Below are 16,711 nucleotides of genomic sequence, written 5' to 3'. Positions count from 1 at the left end.
GTCATTATTATAATACAAATCCTCATCCCAAAAACTACCCTCTTATCCACCTCTCCGTAGATGATGCACTCTTTTTTGCCAACAGAGAATATGGGATATAACATGTGCATAAATTGGTAGACACCATCTTTGGATGGCATCAAAGTGAAGTTGTTCTGTCGATCAACGTGCAATCATTCCTTTTGTGTTGTACAGTGTTACTACCGCATGTGTGCTTCTTGGCTCTGCTAGTCTTTGGAAGATAAATCTAACTCAATTAATCTCAAATTAATTATCAGTACAACGCACTACTTTTTTAATCTTTTATAAAAAAGTTAAACTCATTTCAATATATTTCTTACATCTCAACTTAAAAAATTAAATTCATCTCAACTTAAAAAAATTAAATCAATCTCAATGAGATTCATAAAATACTATTATTCATAACTTAACTCACCTCATATCAACGTTCAAACGCAACATAACCCATCTTTTGTTTCAAAAGCAACCCTTTCCAAAGACCCTTGTCGTTTAGACCTTGACCCACTATTTCCCTACTTATCTTAGACGCTTTTTTTAATGAAACATTATCATGTTCAAATAAAAGACAAAAAAAAAAAAAAAAAAAAAAAAAAAGCGAGGAGAATGAATAGTAATTTCTTCGTCCACTTCTTGACTCGTTTGAAACAAAAAGTCTGATGAAGAAGTCCCGTTTACATAATAAAAATATTTCATCTTATTTTATCTAATAATTATAATTTTATTAAATTTTCACGTAAAATATAATAAATAATTTAATTTTTTTAAAATTTTATAATAATAATAATATTAAAAATTAATATCTTAATAATATTTTTTTTAACTTTTAATTTTTATCTAAAATTATATCATCTCAATATCTAACAAAAATGAAAGAAAGATGAAGAAAATGGCAAAAGAAATTCAAAGGGAATCTTAAGTGGAGGGACACTTTGTTAGTGAGTGGAACAACTAACAACCACTTCCACGAACAAAAATTCAACCCTCGCCCACCTAAACGATCTAAAGTATGGCTAAAATCCAAAATTGCAAATGAGAGAAAAGCTATAGGTTTTTTACTCATATTCCCAAAGTCGATACTCCTTCCTGCCTTTATTGGCTCTTATCTGTTCTCTCTCTCTCTCTCTAACCCCACCCCCCCCCCCCCCCCCCCCCCCCCCCCCCCCCCCCAGCCTCTAACGTTACATACCCAGACCAAGCCTACCCAAAAGAAAGTAAGAAACCCCAGAAGAAAGGAGAGCGACGGACGTCAGTCATGGCAGCACTGAGCTGGATGTGGAGACTCTCCCTGGCTGTAACTCTAGGACTTGTTTGTGGGAACTCGGAAGGGGACGCTCTCTCCACGCTGAGGCGGAGCTTATCTGATCCTGACAATGTCCTCCAGAGCTGGGATCCCACCCTTGTTAACCCCTGTACTTGGTTCCACATCACCTGCAACCAGGATAACCGCGTCACACGAGTGTCAGATTATCCTTTCCCTCTCTCTTTACATGATCTTTCGGTCAGAATTAATAAAGTTGATCCAATTCACTTTTTTTTGTTCATATTTTTGGCTTAGCTTTTCAGCTTTAATTTGTACCTTTAAAATCTTTGATAGCGGTTAAAAGCTTTTTGAGTTTGTAATTCTTGGATTTGAGCGGGAGAGAAGGAAAAAATGACTAGAGCTTTACTTAGAATAATAATAATAAAAAAAAAATAACTAGAGCTATGCTTATGGAAGGTAAACTTGTGGAACTGTTGTTATAGCCATGCTAGTTGTGTTTATTAGCTATATGATCTTCCTCTTGCTATTTGTATAGATGGCCAAGGCTTTTATTTCCTACTGCTGCTTGGTTGCTGATAGGAATAAATCCGCTTGGTTTAAAACATCAAGTATACTGTACGAAACTTTTTTGTCTCCTAAGTGGGTTAGCTGCCGAAGTGGGCATTTTACCTTATTGCAAGACGTTCAAAATATGAGCTATTTTGGACGGACGTGAACCAGGGACATGGATATGGACCTTGAAACTTTGTTGAGAAAAGGACCTGAGCATACCGGCATGGGGACGCTCAGCACTATGTATATACATACGCAAATCCATGATGTAAAATGATGGGTCCTTTAATTGGGGCCATTGTTGTATACATGCATTCTTTGTATGTCTGTGCGTGTTGCTGAGTAATGGCCTCAGAGCTTTTAAACCAATTTTATGATTTTCGCTGCGACTTTATATGTATTTGAACTGAAAAGGCCCCATCGGTTGGGTCAACTAATGGTTTTTAAGCTAGTAGGATTAACGACATGTCCTTATTGCTGTTTGATGAGAAAAAAATGAATGGTTTCCAATGGTGCCACCACTGGCTCTAGAAAATTTTGTTTTATCAGATCTGTTCGGAGAGTTCTGCTAAATTAGTGGATGGAGGAGCTTGCTTTCCTGGCTGACTGTAAATTTGTTAATTTGAAAATTTGGATCACTCTAATCTGGAATTGTCTTGTTTTCGCTATTTTCAGATTATATTTCTGCTGTTTAAAATATGTATCATCTATCATTCCATTCTGTCATTCATTTTGCTTCATGGGAATCTTCATTTTCCTCCCATTTAGAAAAACAAATGGTGAAACACACAGTTCTGGTGTGACTTATCAAAACAATATATACAAATTCTGATGAGGAAAAGTAATTAGGTATTCTGCTTATGTTATGATGGTCTACAGGATGAATTTTCCACATAAAGTTATTTTCTTCTATGCCATTTTTTACTGCAGTGATGCTGTTGGAACCTGTTTCTTTCTCTTGCCTTGGTTTGTTGTATCAACTTTTGACTGAAATGTATGTGTGCTGGATACATGACGTGCAGTGTTCTGTCTAGTTGGTTTTTCATGTTTGAGTATGAATTACTGTAGAAATATGCAATTATTATATTAGATACATACACTTGTGGTTTTTAAGTTAAATGAGCACCATTCTTCTCTCTCGCTCTCTCTCTCTCTCAAGTAGATATTTTTGCCCTCATATTGCAGAGATCTTGGTAATTCAAATTTGTCTGGACATCTGGTGCCTGAACTCGGGGAGCTAGAGCATCTACAGTATCTGTATGTTTTTTTGTTTTTGTTTTTGTGATTTTATGTATTGAGACAAATAATTGCTATATGATACATTTTATTACAATTTTTTTATTTGGTATTTAATTTCATTTGTCTACAGCTTTTACTGCCATGAGTGTCAGTTAATCACTTGAGATCACTTTTTCCTTTGCTGATACAGGGAGCTATATAAAAACCACATTCAAGGAACTATCCCTGTAGAGCTTGGTAGCTTGAAGAGTCTCATCAGCTTGGACTTATACAGTAACAACATATCTGGGATGATTCCTCCTTCGTTGGGGAAACTGAAGTCTCTGGTGTTTTTGTAAGTTCGATTAAATTCATACTGGTCTCTTTATGCATGATTAGACTTTGATTTGGGTTCTCATCCCAAAATGCCCTCTTCGATTAGAGCTGGGTATTTTTTTCTTTCAACCTTTGATTTTTCTCAGTTTGATATGTAAGATAATAAATGGGTGGGTTGAATCAACCAGGAGACTAAATTTAGGATGCCAAGCGAAGATGTGAACATCAGTGTTCTGGTTAGGTGCCATTTTCATCATTTTTCACATTGAGAAAATTGTGCTCATATAATTACTTGATCTGATGTTTATTCTATTCTCTCTGGTTTCAAGTATAGTTTCAATAGCATGGCAGCATCAGTGAATTGTCTCTCATTAACACTTGGTTTTGTAGACGGCTTAATGACAACAGGTTAAATGGGCCAATCCCCCGGGAGCTAATTGGTGTTTCAAGCCTCAAAGTTGTGTAAGTTATATTAATGTCTTTGTTGTAGACGCAGTGTCTGGTGCTCTTTTGTAGTGTTACATACTTACCAACAGTCTTGATAACTTTGCTTGTCTTTTCAGAGATGTCTCAAACAATGATTTGTGTGGAACTATTCCAACCAGTGGACCATTTGAGCGCATACCTCTGAACAAGTAGGTTTTTTTTTACTCTCTCCTAAGATCAGGCTGTAAAACATGGAACTCCCGTAAAAATAAAATTTGTTGGTAACATAGCCTCCTTGTGCTCAAGTTCGAAGTGGCTAGTATGACTCATTGTTATTCCATGAATTAGTGCTATATGGTGTGGTTAATGTTGGCTTTTACATCTTCACCTATAAAAAAAAATGCCGACTTTTACTTTTGAGAGGTTTTGTACTTTCCGTTACTATATCTTGTGTTTGTCTTTCTCCACGCATTGTGTTTTCCTTTAATTTCAAGCACAAACCTCTTGAACGTGGAAAATTTTCTTCTACCATTGACACCCTTTTATGAGCCTTACTGTTGGTATATGCCACTTTGATCTTTTGTGAGACCTCACATCAACTTTAAAGAGCTTTTTTTCTTTTAAGAACTTGGTTCTTACTATGACTTAAATTGAGATAACAATGCATTTCTAGCTCATTTTAAATTGTATCATATGTGTGTAATGCATATCTGGTATGTGCATGTGTGGATATGTTTCTGTTCTGCCTGGACCTAACGAATTGGAGATAAATGATATGAATTGCATTTTGCACCTGTCGGAAATTGACTAATAAACAGGTCTTGAACATAATATGATAATGGGGAAAAATATTTTTTTGTGCTATTTTGCATGGACCATTTTCAGTGATTACAATAATCTCATTAAATGATTAAAAAAAAAAAAAAACTCATTGCCAATCCTTTCAATCAGCTATCATGTCCAATTGAAATCTGTAACTACCAAAGAATTAATTACCTAAGAGGGAGAAGGGGAAATGTGTCAGACCCTGTATTGCTACATTGTTGGTTTTCTGGACGTGTCAAATAAGTCAATTCAGTGTGAAGTTTCTGTATACTATTTTCTTACAACCTATTTTCCAACCGTGACTTCCGTATGAAAATTTGAGAGTAAGACAATCTCTTACTTTCATAGAGTTTGTACTTTGTATTGGCGGTGTGATTTTCACATCTTTCTATTTACCGCAAATTATATTCGGAGTATGACTTCAAGGTGTCATATACATGGTTAGACTGATTAAGAATGTCATTTGCAATGAACTAGCCTCCTTTCAGCCCATTCTGAAACGGCTTATGTGTGGATTCCTTCAAATCAAGTTTCTTGCCTTCACTATCTATTACAAAAAAAAAAGTAATTTAAACATATGGGCTGGCCCCTGACTGGATTAGGAATGAGGAGTCCTTCCATTGTCAAATTCGAGTTCCAGGTCGTAAAATGGTCCTATAGTAACAATCCATACTATCTTCAAATTCACTTTTGTGTTATCATAGGATTGGGTGGCAGGACTAAGTTGTATGATTGGACCATCATGCACATAAAGTACTCAATTTCTGAGATAAACTGTTGAACCTTTCATATTATTGGGTTAAAATACTAAGTAACTTTGGATAATAAATTGATGAAATGAAATGAAACATAGTTGGAGAAGGAAATACAGCAGCTAAGGAACATGTAAGGATACAAGCATTTGATTTTTGTATACATCTTATATACAAGTTACCTCTTAGAAGCAAGGGCTCTACTATTTGAGTTGCATAACATTTATAGAACTGCTAGGTTCACACAAACATTTAATAAAAGGGTCTCTCACACACTCACGTGGAGCCACGTCAATCCAGTTCTGCTCTGCCCAATAACCCCCCAAACACCCCAAATTGTTTTTTTCAAAATCCAATTCTGCTCTGCCTGAGAACCCCTCGTCATCTTCAAAACCCTAACTCTCTCAACTCCCACCACCATCACGGACCACCATTGTAGAGAACTATAGCCTGCACTTTTCACCTGCCTCGCTTTGGCTTTCCTCGTCACGCTGTCCAAGAAGTATATGGATCTTATGGGATAACGAACCAGCATAAGCTTTTGCTTGTTCTTCAACAAGGAGAACATTTGAGCCAAGCTTTGACAGTGCTGGTTTTGTTCTTGGACTTGGCTTTAGCTATAGATTTGAACACAGAGATAATCTGCTTGATAAAGAGAGAAGCCTTGCTTTTCAAGAAAACTAATAGAGAAAGAAAAGCATTTGAAACAAAAAAATGGATGAAATCTACAAGATCAAGCTCAAGTTTTTTCATGTCTAAGAGAGGCCTCTGTCCTGTAAAAGCCTTCCTTATACAAGATTTGGTATAGACACCAAGCCATCTGGTTCATGGTGGTGTTCGGTTCAGAGAGAGTTAGGGTTTTGGGTTTGAAAAATTTTGGGGTTCTGGGTTATCGGGCAATGTATAATTGGGTGTAAAGCAATTCTTTTTATGTTTTTATGACGTGGTTCTGACAAGCGTCAGCCCACATCAGTGTGTGAGGCCCTTTTATCATATGTGTGTGTGTATACTAGCAGTTGTAATGTGAGGCCCTTTCAGAATATTAGTAATGTGTCAACTTATCATAGATCTTGCAGGAAAATATGATAAGGTTCATATTGTGCGAAAAGACCTTTTGCATTGGCATATTCATAATTTGCTCATTTTAATGATGGTATGACCTTAAATCCAGGTTAATCTTTCTGGCCTTGGAATTTAGTTGGATATTTCTAATATCCTCAATTCATTTTTGTTATTGGTACTGGCTGTCTAGGACAAAGTCCTTACTAATCCTGAGGATATTTCTATGCATCCTCAATTCATATTATTCTATGAAAGGAATTTCTAATTTGGCAATCTATCATCTGTATTATGCAGGGCAAGTTCAATAAATAATTGATTTTGGATTGTTTGTAATAAATGGGCATTGCCCCGCGGTTTAGGAGTATTAGTTTAGAAGTCTAAGAGTTTGTTTTATTTGGAATTATATCTATTTAGGAGTTATTTAGGATTTATTTAAGAGTTATTCTATTTAGGGGTTTTTTGTAATCCATTTGGCAGTAGATTATGGAATGGATAAAAACTTAATAGCATTTGGCAGTAGAGTTATTTAGGATTTATTTTAAGAGTGATTTCCTCTCCTTCTCCCCCTGTTCTCTCTCATATTCCCCCTCCTTTCTGCGAGCTTCTTCATCGTTCTTTGGCTTCTTTTCTTTCTCTCTCTTCTCTCTATTTCTGCCTCTTTCCTCTCTTTCACTTCCTAATTTCTTCTCAATCCTCCTGCTTGTCCTGCATCACAGGACTAGCATTTAGCTAAAATTACATTAACAGAGCACAAAGAATTGACTTAGGCCCCGTTTGGATAGTGAAAGTGTCTCATCTCATCTTATCTTATCTCATCATTACAACTTTCCCAAATTTTCACACAAAAATATAATAAATAATTCAACTTTTTTAAATTCCAAAAAAATAATAATATTAAAAAATAATATTCTAACAATATTTTTATTCAACTTTCATCTAAAACCATTTCATCTCATAGGGGTGTGCAACCGGGTTGGATTTTTTTCCAGTCCAGTCCGGTCCGAAACCCGAAAATCCGGGTGAATCCAGGTGGTTATCCACTTGGATTGGACCTGGGCGGGTAAGATGAACCCGGATCCAGTACGGACTCGATTACGGATGAGGTTATGAAACCGGTTATCTGTAACCGGGTCTTATTTTAAGAAAACACAAAAAATTCAATGTTTTTAAATTTTAAAATAAAAATAATATACAAAAATTATATTCTAATAATATTTTAAATTTATAATATGTTTATTCAGTTTTTTATCTCTCCTCTCTCAAAACTCCATAAAAATATTTTTTAAGATAATGAAGTGTTCCAACAGGCCGCTGGAGGTTTGTAGACACCACACAGGTGATGGGCACTTGAGTCTTCATTCTTTCGTGCCACGCTTATTCTCAAATTCTATTACTTAGTAATTTACTAAAACTAAGCTGTTCATTCTTCTTTAAGATAGCTTTATAATTTTTTTTTTATTTTTTATTTTTAACGCTTCATGTCTTTTCAACTAATAACAACTTGGAGACCGAGAACAAAAATTACCTAGCAAATATATATATCATGTTGCAAGCTATAGTAATGGTAAATAGTGTATCTTACTTTCTTTTTTTCTCTCGTATTTGTATGTTAAGTCTAAATTTTCAAATCTTAATATCTTATGTAGTTCGAAAAAATGAAAAATATTTTGTGGAATATAAAATGTTTTTTTATTTATCATCATTCTAATTATTATTTTTTATCTTTTATCCCAAAATAAAATAAAATAAAAATTAATTTTATAATAATTAATAAAATATTATTAAAAATTGGAAATGTTTTTTTATGGAAAAAAAAAAACAAAAGGTTAAGCTGGAAAAAATTATCAAGTGCATGAAATTGTGTATGCAAAGGCAAAACTAGAATATGGTTTTAAAAAGTCTTAAAAAAGAAAGTAAAAAAAGGTAATAAACCGGATATCCGGTTACAATCCGGATATCCGGATTTAGATCCGGTTATCGCTCGGATTTTTTTCAGGCTTATCTGGTTCTACACCCCTTGACATCTCATCTCACTATCCAAATCACACCTTATTGTGTTGCTGAAAGGAACTGGTCTCAGAGTCAACACATTTGATAGCCGATCTTTGATATAATCTGTTTAGATGCTTCAACTTACCTGGTTGTCTTTCTTCTTGTTGCAACATGCAGTATTGTCAATAGGGTTACATTTGAGCCAAGTTCGGACGAGTTGAGACTATCTGAGGCTTGGATATCTCAAAACCCAACTTGAGCTCCGCTCATATAAGAGTTGTGGGCCAAAAGGTCCAGCCCAAGCTTGGCTCGAAAGTTGAGTTGTAATCGAAGCGAGTGCTTAATCAAAAGCTTGGCTCGACTAAAGAATAATTTTTAAGTTTCTTATTTTGCAATTTAAGGAAATAATAATTAATAAATATTTTTTTTATAGGTAAAATGGTAAATAATAAATACATCAAATAAACAAATAAATAAGATGAGAAATAAATTAATTAAATCAAAATTGAAATTTTTAATACTATATGCATAAAATACCTACATGTATATAACATACTTTTGTTAATATATGTGCCAACTGTACATACGAACAAGTTTACGAGTTGATTTGAGTTTTATACGAGTTATATCATTTAATTGGGTTGAATTCGAGCTGCCTGTCAACTAGCCAGTGCAGATTACACTCCTAATGGTTAATAGTACCTTTTGTGGCAGTGACTACTAGGACTTGGCAGTTGTTTGTTACTGTCATATTAATTGCCATAAAATATATTATGGTATAAGAATGTTTAGTAACATATTTTGAGCTAGAAGCATACTTTTTCATTCTTGCTTTTAGCTTGCTTAGTAACATGTTGGTAAGCAAGCTAAAGTACACTTTAGTAACATGCAGTATTGTTGAAAAAAAATTAGCTTGTGTTTAGAAGAAAAAAATTGGCAGCTTTCTGGGGAAATCAACTTACAGTGGTTTACTGCTGGACTTGAGTTCATCTTGTTGTGTCATCTTTTATGTCCATGCTTTAGGGGCATATTAAATGCTTGGTTTAATAGATGCATTACTCTGGTAGTAAGAAATTAATGGCATTATATGTGTATGCATCTCGGTAATGATCTATGAGTTTCTGCTTCAGCTTGGCTAAATTTCTTCGTCATTTTTAATTCATTGCTTGTTAATATCTTGTTCTCAATTTTTTTTCTTGCCATAGGAATTTACCTATATTTTCTTCCAATGGTGTAGCTTTGAGAATAATCCTCGGCTAGAAGGTCCAGAGCTGCTGGGACTTGCCAGTTATGACACTAACTGCTCGTGAAGATGTATGATGCTGCAAAACCTCAGTCCTTTTATCAGATTAGATATGTATTTCAAAAATCGTAAGTGGTAATCAGTACATGGGGATTAGTGGCAAATTCACCCCCCTCTCTCTCTCTCTCTCTCTCTCTCTCTCTCTCTCACACACACACACACACACACACATATATATATATGTAAATTTTACAACACTACTGCATTGTTGTGCTGTTTCTAAGATGTCAAACATTACATTTATGCAATACTAGAGAAGGGTTTACCAACTATGCCAATTCTTGATTCTATTATCACTCATAATAACGATATATTATCCTTTCAACTATCATTTAGAATTTTATTCCAAGCTCGCATTCTTGGCAGTTTTCCTTTCGCTTTAAAATTTTTACAGATAAATAAGTGTGTTGAGTGTATTGGGTGGTCGCTTGCAATGAACCCAAGGTGTAGCCAATTGCATATTTTCTTTGGATAGACCATCTCTTGGTCGAGCATGAATTTGAATAAAAAAAAAAATGTAGAAAGATTAATCTCCCGGTGTTGCTGCCGGGCAATTTTCATGTTTTCGGTACAAGTAAATAGATGTGGTTAATTTTTATGATAATTTTGTAAGTGAAAACTCTCATGAGAAGAAAAAAGGTGGGGTTAAGAGAACTCTCCTAACCCAAATCCTAAACACTCTTAGATCCTTTTTAAATCGAACCTACTCCCATTTCCAGTCAAGATAGATAAATAAACACATGATATTGCACTGATCGGATGCATTTATAGTGATTGAGGGGGTTGAAGATGAGAAGTGAGTTATTTATCAGTCAAATAGTCTTCTTATGGCTAGATCCAATCTCTTGGTCAAAATGATTTCAACTTCATTTCGGAAAGGAAGGATTCGGAAAATCCAATTGATTATAGTTTTCTCCAGACCTTCACGAAAATCATGAAAAATAGGCTCAAATGATATGATCTCTCCATCACCCCATAATGAAGGAGCGATCTCATAATTCTTGGTTTTGTGATGATATGTTGTAAGGTGTTCTGTTTAATTTTTCAATTGAGGCCGAACCTAAACCACTAGTGATTCAAAACATTCTTACAAACGCCAAGCATATTGGGTTCAAAGTATAATTCATTTTTACTTTTAATTTGAAAGAAGTGATAATATTTATTTTTTGTAATTGTACAACGAATCGTTTGAAAATCAATAAAACTGATGTTTGAATTTTTATTTTCTTAAATTTTTAAATAATTTTCTATAAAAATAATTCGTTATAATATCTTCAACCTTGTTAAGAACTCTTTAGATTGAGGTATTGAAGTAGAATGAAGTTGGAGAAGGAGATCCTCCCCGCTAAGAGGATTCATTTTGGAAAATGAATAGATAGAGATAAAAAGGAGGGAGGAAGTGGACATGCAATGAGGATTGAACTCCATATATATATAGAGAGAGAGAGAGAGAGAATAATGTTATACACCACACTCTCATCCTATTTTAATCATACTAAGTATATGGCACATTTATCACCATTATATGATAAAGAAGCATGTAATAAATGATCATTTAATGGTGATAAATGTATCACATTTTTTTTAGTGGGATGAAAGTAGGATAATAGTATGGTATATAGAATTTTCCATATATATATATATAGAAACCACCTTTGAAGATCTTGCCACATCCTCAACCTGAGATTTCTGACTCAATGCATCGGCGACGAAGCTGGCTTTCTCCGGATGAAACTTGAACTTGCACTGGTAGTCATGTGACGCCCCCAATCCCCGCTTGGGATGGAACGGAAACTTAGAGCGTCGGGACATGCAACACAAGGTTACATACCCCCGTTCATGACAGTTAATATGCAATGCATCCTAGTATGCAACTAGCAGTATGCAATAATCGCAGCAGAAATAAAAGGTTAAGGTGAAAAATATGCTAGAATAACTAAAACATCCAAACTTCATTAGATAATCATCATGATCGAAATACTAAAGTAGCATAGACTTATATACAAAGTCATAACATTCTCTTAATGCGATCCCAACTTCCTCTCCAGATCCGATTCCTCCTCAATCATGCGAATCCAGTGCTCCATCAATCTCGTCTTGGTCGATTCCTGACATAAATTCTATCATTCCAAGTGAAATGATAGTGGTCCCATAAAAGTGTGAGATTCACTCGAAATCTCAGTAAGTTAAACAACTAACTGACACAAAGATAAATCAATCATGAAAAATAATAAATATGCAATGCACGAGATGCAAAAAATCAGTATACATGTCTCCCATACAAATTTCTCAACATTTTTTTTTAAAAATATGGAGACACGGGTTTTTACTCAGTAAGTAATTTCGTTATCATTTTTTAAAAGACATAACTTAATCATAAAAATTTCATCATAGATTTTCTTCATCATATACTTACATCATTAATTAATAACATAATGTGATGGGAACTAAGGTGGGCCTAGTTTTAAAGATCTTTTGCAACTTCCAGATGAGACAATTACAAGGTCAAAAGCCAAGAAGATCAAGAAAGCAATGCAAGGATTGATGGAATCCACTTAGGACTAGTTTAGCAAGAGTCCAACATTCAAGATAGGCTTAAAAGATGAAGATCCAGTTTTGATTCATTTAATAAGTTATGGAAGAGGGCAACAACAAGACTTAAAGGTTTCGGGCTCTTGAAGGGTTTGAACTTGTTTAATTCATTTAAATGACTTATTTTATTAGTTTAGAATTCTTGAGTTTAATTATAAGAAGGACTTAAGGGGGGTCTATTCAAGGGCTTGTTGGAAAATTTATTATTTTGTTGAACTAGGGTTTTAAGAAGTACTGTAGCGAACTAGGGTTTCAAAAGTACTGTAGCCGAGTTACTATAGCGCCATACTGTAGCCGTGTTCACTCAGGGGTATTTTTGGAAGTTAGGGCTTTATTGTGGCTAAGGTTTTAATTAGGTTTTGGTTTATATACTCTTTGTTGCCTCATTTTAAGAGTTTATGAAATTTGATGAATTTATTCATTGTGAGTTGAGTTTTACTCCTCTTGTTCTTGATTGAACTTTTGAACTTATCAAACGTAAATCACAACCTTTGTGGCGTTCCTCCTTGTAATCTGGGTTCTTGAGACAAGTTCTTCAACGGGTTTAGATTTTAATATAATCTAGGTTCTTGAAACGAGTTCTCATCGGGTCTAGATTCTCCATCCGTTTGACTTGATTTTGGCTTTCTTGGATGAGTTTTCGAATTGATTGTGGGTTCAAGGGATTTCATTCCCGCGGGTTCATATCATTTGGTATTAAGAGCAAGGTTTTCAATCAGGTCTGATTCTATCTTTTAATTTTTGCATCTCTAATTTTGATTCTATGACTTCATTGTTCTAGGGTTGCAAAAAAAAAATTGCAGAAACAAAAAGTAGGTTGCTGAAATTCTTAGGGTTTTTGGTTTGGCTGAAATTTGCATCATCTAGGGTTTCAAAATTCTAGGGTTTAATGCATCTCTAAGTTTTTCAATTGCTTGGAGTGCCGTTCCATTGATTCTCTTCTATTTCGTTGTCAATTCTTGTGTGCTTGGAATTCAATTGCTTCATTTTCACAATTGAGTATTGCTGTTTGTGATTGAATTAGAGAAAAGAAAAGAAAAGAAAGGGAAGGAAAAGAAAATAAAAGAAAAGAAAGAAGGAAAAGAAAAGAAAAAAAATCAAAAACAGAAAAAAAAAAAAAAAAAAAAAAAAAAAGGTAGAAGAAGAAGAAGAAAAGAAAATTATATTCAAAAGTTGCTACATAGTTACAACAAATAGAAAGAAAAACATTTATTGATTTAGCTTTATCATCAAATGGGCTGAATTCATCTTTGTAGTTGCTATCTTGTTTTATAATTACTTTTTCCCTCGTATAGATTGCTTGAGTCTCGTGTCATTTTATTCCTTTTTTGTTTTTTTTTCTTAGATCTATATTACTGATTGGAATAATACACGGTTGTATTGTCTTAATTTAGTTCAACTAGTTCTTAAAAAACTTGAGCGAGAAAACAATTGAGGTAAAATGCAAGAGAGTGTGAGACTATTATCAGGAAAAAGCCAATTAAGAGTGAAACACAAGTGGAGTGCCATTATTCGAGTGAAAACATGTAAGGGAGTGTGTGAAGTTTTCCACTAGCATTCTTTTGTGTAGCAATTTACAATGTGTCACCGGAGTTGCTCTTCACCAAAGGGAATGGTAGATAACTCATCATTTGTATTGCAATCCATGCAACAACAGTTTGAGCGGTTGAACATGGTGTTGGGTGAAGTGAGGGATAGGATAGATCATCAAGATGCGGTAATTAGAAATCTACAGGGCATGAGAGATAGGAGGGGAAGTGAGTCTAGTGTTAAAAATGGGTTTGAGAAAGAAGAGTATGGTGATTCTCTTGTCACTACGTGTGCACTCAATACACAAATTAAGATGGATGATACAGAGCAGCAGAGCGAGAACATTTTTCATACTCAGGAGACTATGATGTTTTATGTGTAGTTTGGATTTTTTTTTTATTTTGATCGATTTTGGAAGACTGTGATGTATTTTGATGTAGTTTGCCTCAACATCATTCTACTTTGTTATTCTAGGAGAAAATTCAGTTATTTGTATGCTCATGGTGCTGATTTCAGTCCTGATTAACAATATGTGTCATCTCAAAGTAGATTATGATAATGGTGCATCAATTGAACAAAGATTGTGAATGATCCTCAATTGCGTCCTCTAGGATAGAAAATCATGCATTAGTTGAACAAAGATTGTGTTTTCCAACACAGGCCTTAACATTAATACAAATAGTACAATTAATATACGTTAATCCATACCATCCATCTACAATTAACTTCTTCAAAATACATTTATAGTCCAAGACAACCAAAAATTATTATAATTGATAACACCTAATAAATACATAATAATATTCGTGCACATCTATTCTCTACGAGCTGCTTTCTAATTTTCTACTCTTGCTTGTAAAGGATGTTCTCTCTCTCAACTAATTTATCTTTCGTTTTTTGAACTTCATACTCGCACAACAGTATATCGTTCTCCCTTTTTCGAGTTGCATTCTCTCTTGTGCGTATTTTCTCCTTTACCAATTGAAGTATATCTACCCACCCATATAAAGAGTTGACACCTTGCTTCTCCTTGCATACAAATTTTCAATTCGACAAACGTTAAATATGACAAGTTAAAAAGTAATACAAAATTATGATAAAAAAATATAATTTACCATCTTATATTTCGGGCAGGTGTAAAATTTCCTTGCAAGATTTTTGTTAGTATGGGGAGGTCTTCAATGGGGCTTTCAAGCCACACCAACAAGTTGGTGCTTTCATTTGCAACTCATTAACAACACATGATGACTAACTCGAGGCCATAGTGATCTAAATGAAATATTGAGCAAGGATAAATGCATCATGATCAAAAATAGATTCCATACAAAAAGATTTGAAAACAACACATGTACAAACTGTATAAGGGCTAAACCAGGTAGGTGCATAGCTAAATCAATTGAACTTACCCTGTCAAAAGAACAACAACCATCACTTATTGCCAAACCCAACAATTCAACAACCACTAAATAACCACTTATTGCCAAACCCTACTTCACTTATTGCCAAACCCAACACTTCAAAAAACTGTAAAAATATTTTAAACTTTTCATCACACACTCTCCAAACTGTAAAAATATTCCATTGTCCAAACTTTATTCCAAACCAAACAAAGAAAAAGAAACTAAATAGCAAAGCAACAATTTGCCCCAACTGCTCGATCTTGGCAACATGCTGCCTACTGTTATATTGGTTATGATGGATTGTCCTCCTGCATTTGTAATCTTGAATATTGCCCTTGGCTTTTGCACCCAAGTATATATCACATGGATATATACTACCAATTGCAATGCTGCTACCTTTGCCTAAAGTTGTTTTCTGGTGCATGCTTATAGTTTTCTTGATTAAACATACGGGAGCTAGCCTAACTCATTTCATGTCTGAAGGACAACTAAAAGTTCAATGTTCTAAACAAATTGGGATTAGTGATCAAAGGAAAAAGAAGGAGATCAAAACATGACCCAAGTTTTATGAGCCAACATGGACTTGCAGAATCATAAAAAATCACTTCATTCTCATTAGCAAGGCCAAGCTTAATCTCAAGTTGTAACACTTATAATAACCCCAAAGTCATGGGGTAATGCTTCAAAGACTTATAAATAATAATGTATTTACCATACACTTCAACAACCAGTAAATAATGGCAAAATCAACACTTCAATAACCACTAAATAATAGCAAAATCAACACTTCAATAACCCAATACTTCAATAACCACTGAATAATGGTAATCAAACCAAATCTTTATGAAATTCCATCATCAAACAGAGTATTAAGAGCATTAGGGCGGCTTACCGTCGTGGAGTGGAAGACGCGTACCAAAGGGCACAACAACAGATCACTCGAAGATGGGAGAGAGAAATGGCGTGGTGTTCTGCGTTTAGGATTTCTGCGCTTCTCAGAGAAAGACAAAGGAGAAGAATCAACGTGGAGAAATCCATGAGTTTTCTACACTTCAGAGAAAGAATGACTCCAAATGTGTGGTCACATGGGGATTTCTCTGCGTCTGAGATGGATTCGCAAATGGAGGGGGGGAAGAAAGAGGGAGGGGGGAGGGTAGAGAGAGGGGAGATTCGCATAGATAGAGGGATTTCTCTAAATCTGAGGGAGGGGGGAGGGCAGAGATAGGGGTAGATGGATTCGCAGATGGAGAGGGAGAAGATCTCCTTCGTGGGGAGTTGAGGCCTTTCGTGGGGAGATCGATTCCAGATGGAGGGGGAGATGAGGTGTGGAGTTGGAGGGGGAGACAAGATTTGCATATGGATTAACTCAGGGGTGCTCGACCGTTACTCAAAACCCGGTCTGCCACATCAGCTGGTGTGTGGAGTTGGAGGGTAGACCGAC

At 35.0% G+C, this 16,711-nt stretch overlaps 1 protein-coding gene across 1 annotated transcript; it reads left to right on the top strand.

The window, feature by feature from the left end:
- The first annotated feature begins 1,078 nt into the window (after nucleotides 1–1,078).
- On the top strand, nucleotides 1,079–10,020 carry LOC121239660 (leucine-rich repeat protein 1-like). The gene is made up of 8 exons (XM_041136933.1): nucleotides 1,079–1,145; nucleotides 1,176–1,479; nucleotides 3,020–3,091; nucleotides 3,264–3,407; nucleotides 3,779–3,850; nucleotides 3,952–4,023; nucleotides 9,683–9,860; nucleotides 9,894–10,020. Exons 2-7 carry the CDS (start codon nucleotides 1,274–1,276, stop codon nucleotides 9,753–9,755), a joined length of 639 nt encoding a protein of 212 aa, XP_040992867.1. The 5' UTR covers nucleotides 1,079–1,145; nucleotides 1,176–1,273; the 3' UTR covers nucleotides 9,756–9,860; nucleotides 9,894–10,020.
- The last annotated feature ends 6,691 nt before the right edge of the window (nucleotides 10,021–16,711 follow it).

Source organism: Juglans microcarpa x Juglans regia, chromosome 7D, assembly GCF_004785595.1.
Source record: "Juglans microcarpa x Juglans regia isolate MS1-56 chromosome 7D, Jm3101_v1.0, whole genome shotgun sequence".
Classification (NCBI taxonomy): Eukaryota; Viridiplantae; Streptophyta; class Magnoliopsida; order Fagales; family Juglandaceae; genus Juglans; species Juglans microcarpa x Juglans regia.
This window is presented reverse-complemented; position numbering and strand designations above follow the sequence as displayed.

What these genes read in the sequence shown, in the direction of transcription:
- LOC121239660 (XM_041136933.1), top strand. Translation starts at nt 1,274, where the DNA reads ATGGCAGCACTGAGCTGGATGTGGAGACTCTCCCTGGCTGTAACTCTA. An exon ending in CTGAAGTCTCTGGTGTTTTT is followed by an intron (nt 3,408 to 3,778) that starts GTAAGTTCGATT and finishes TTGGTTTTGTAG; the next exon opens with ACGGCTTAATGACAACAGGT. An exon ending in GAGCGCATACCTCTGAACAA is followed by an intron (nt 4,024 to 9,682) that starts GTAGGTTTTTTT and finishes CCAATGGTGTAG; the next exon opens with CTTTGAGAATAATCCTCGGC.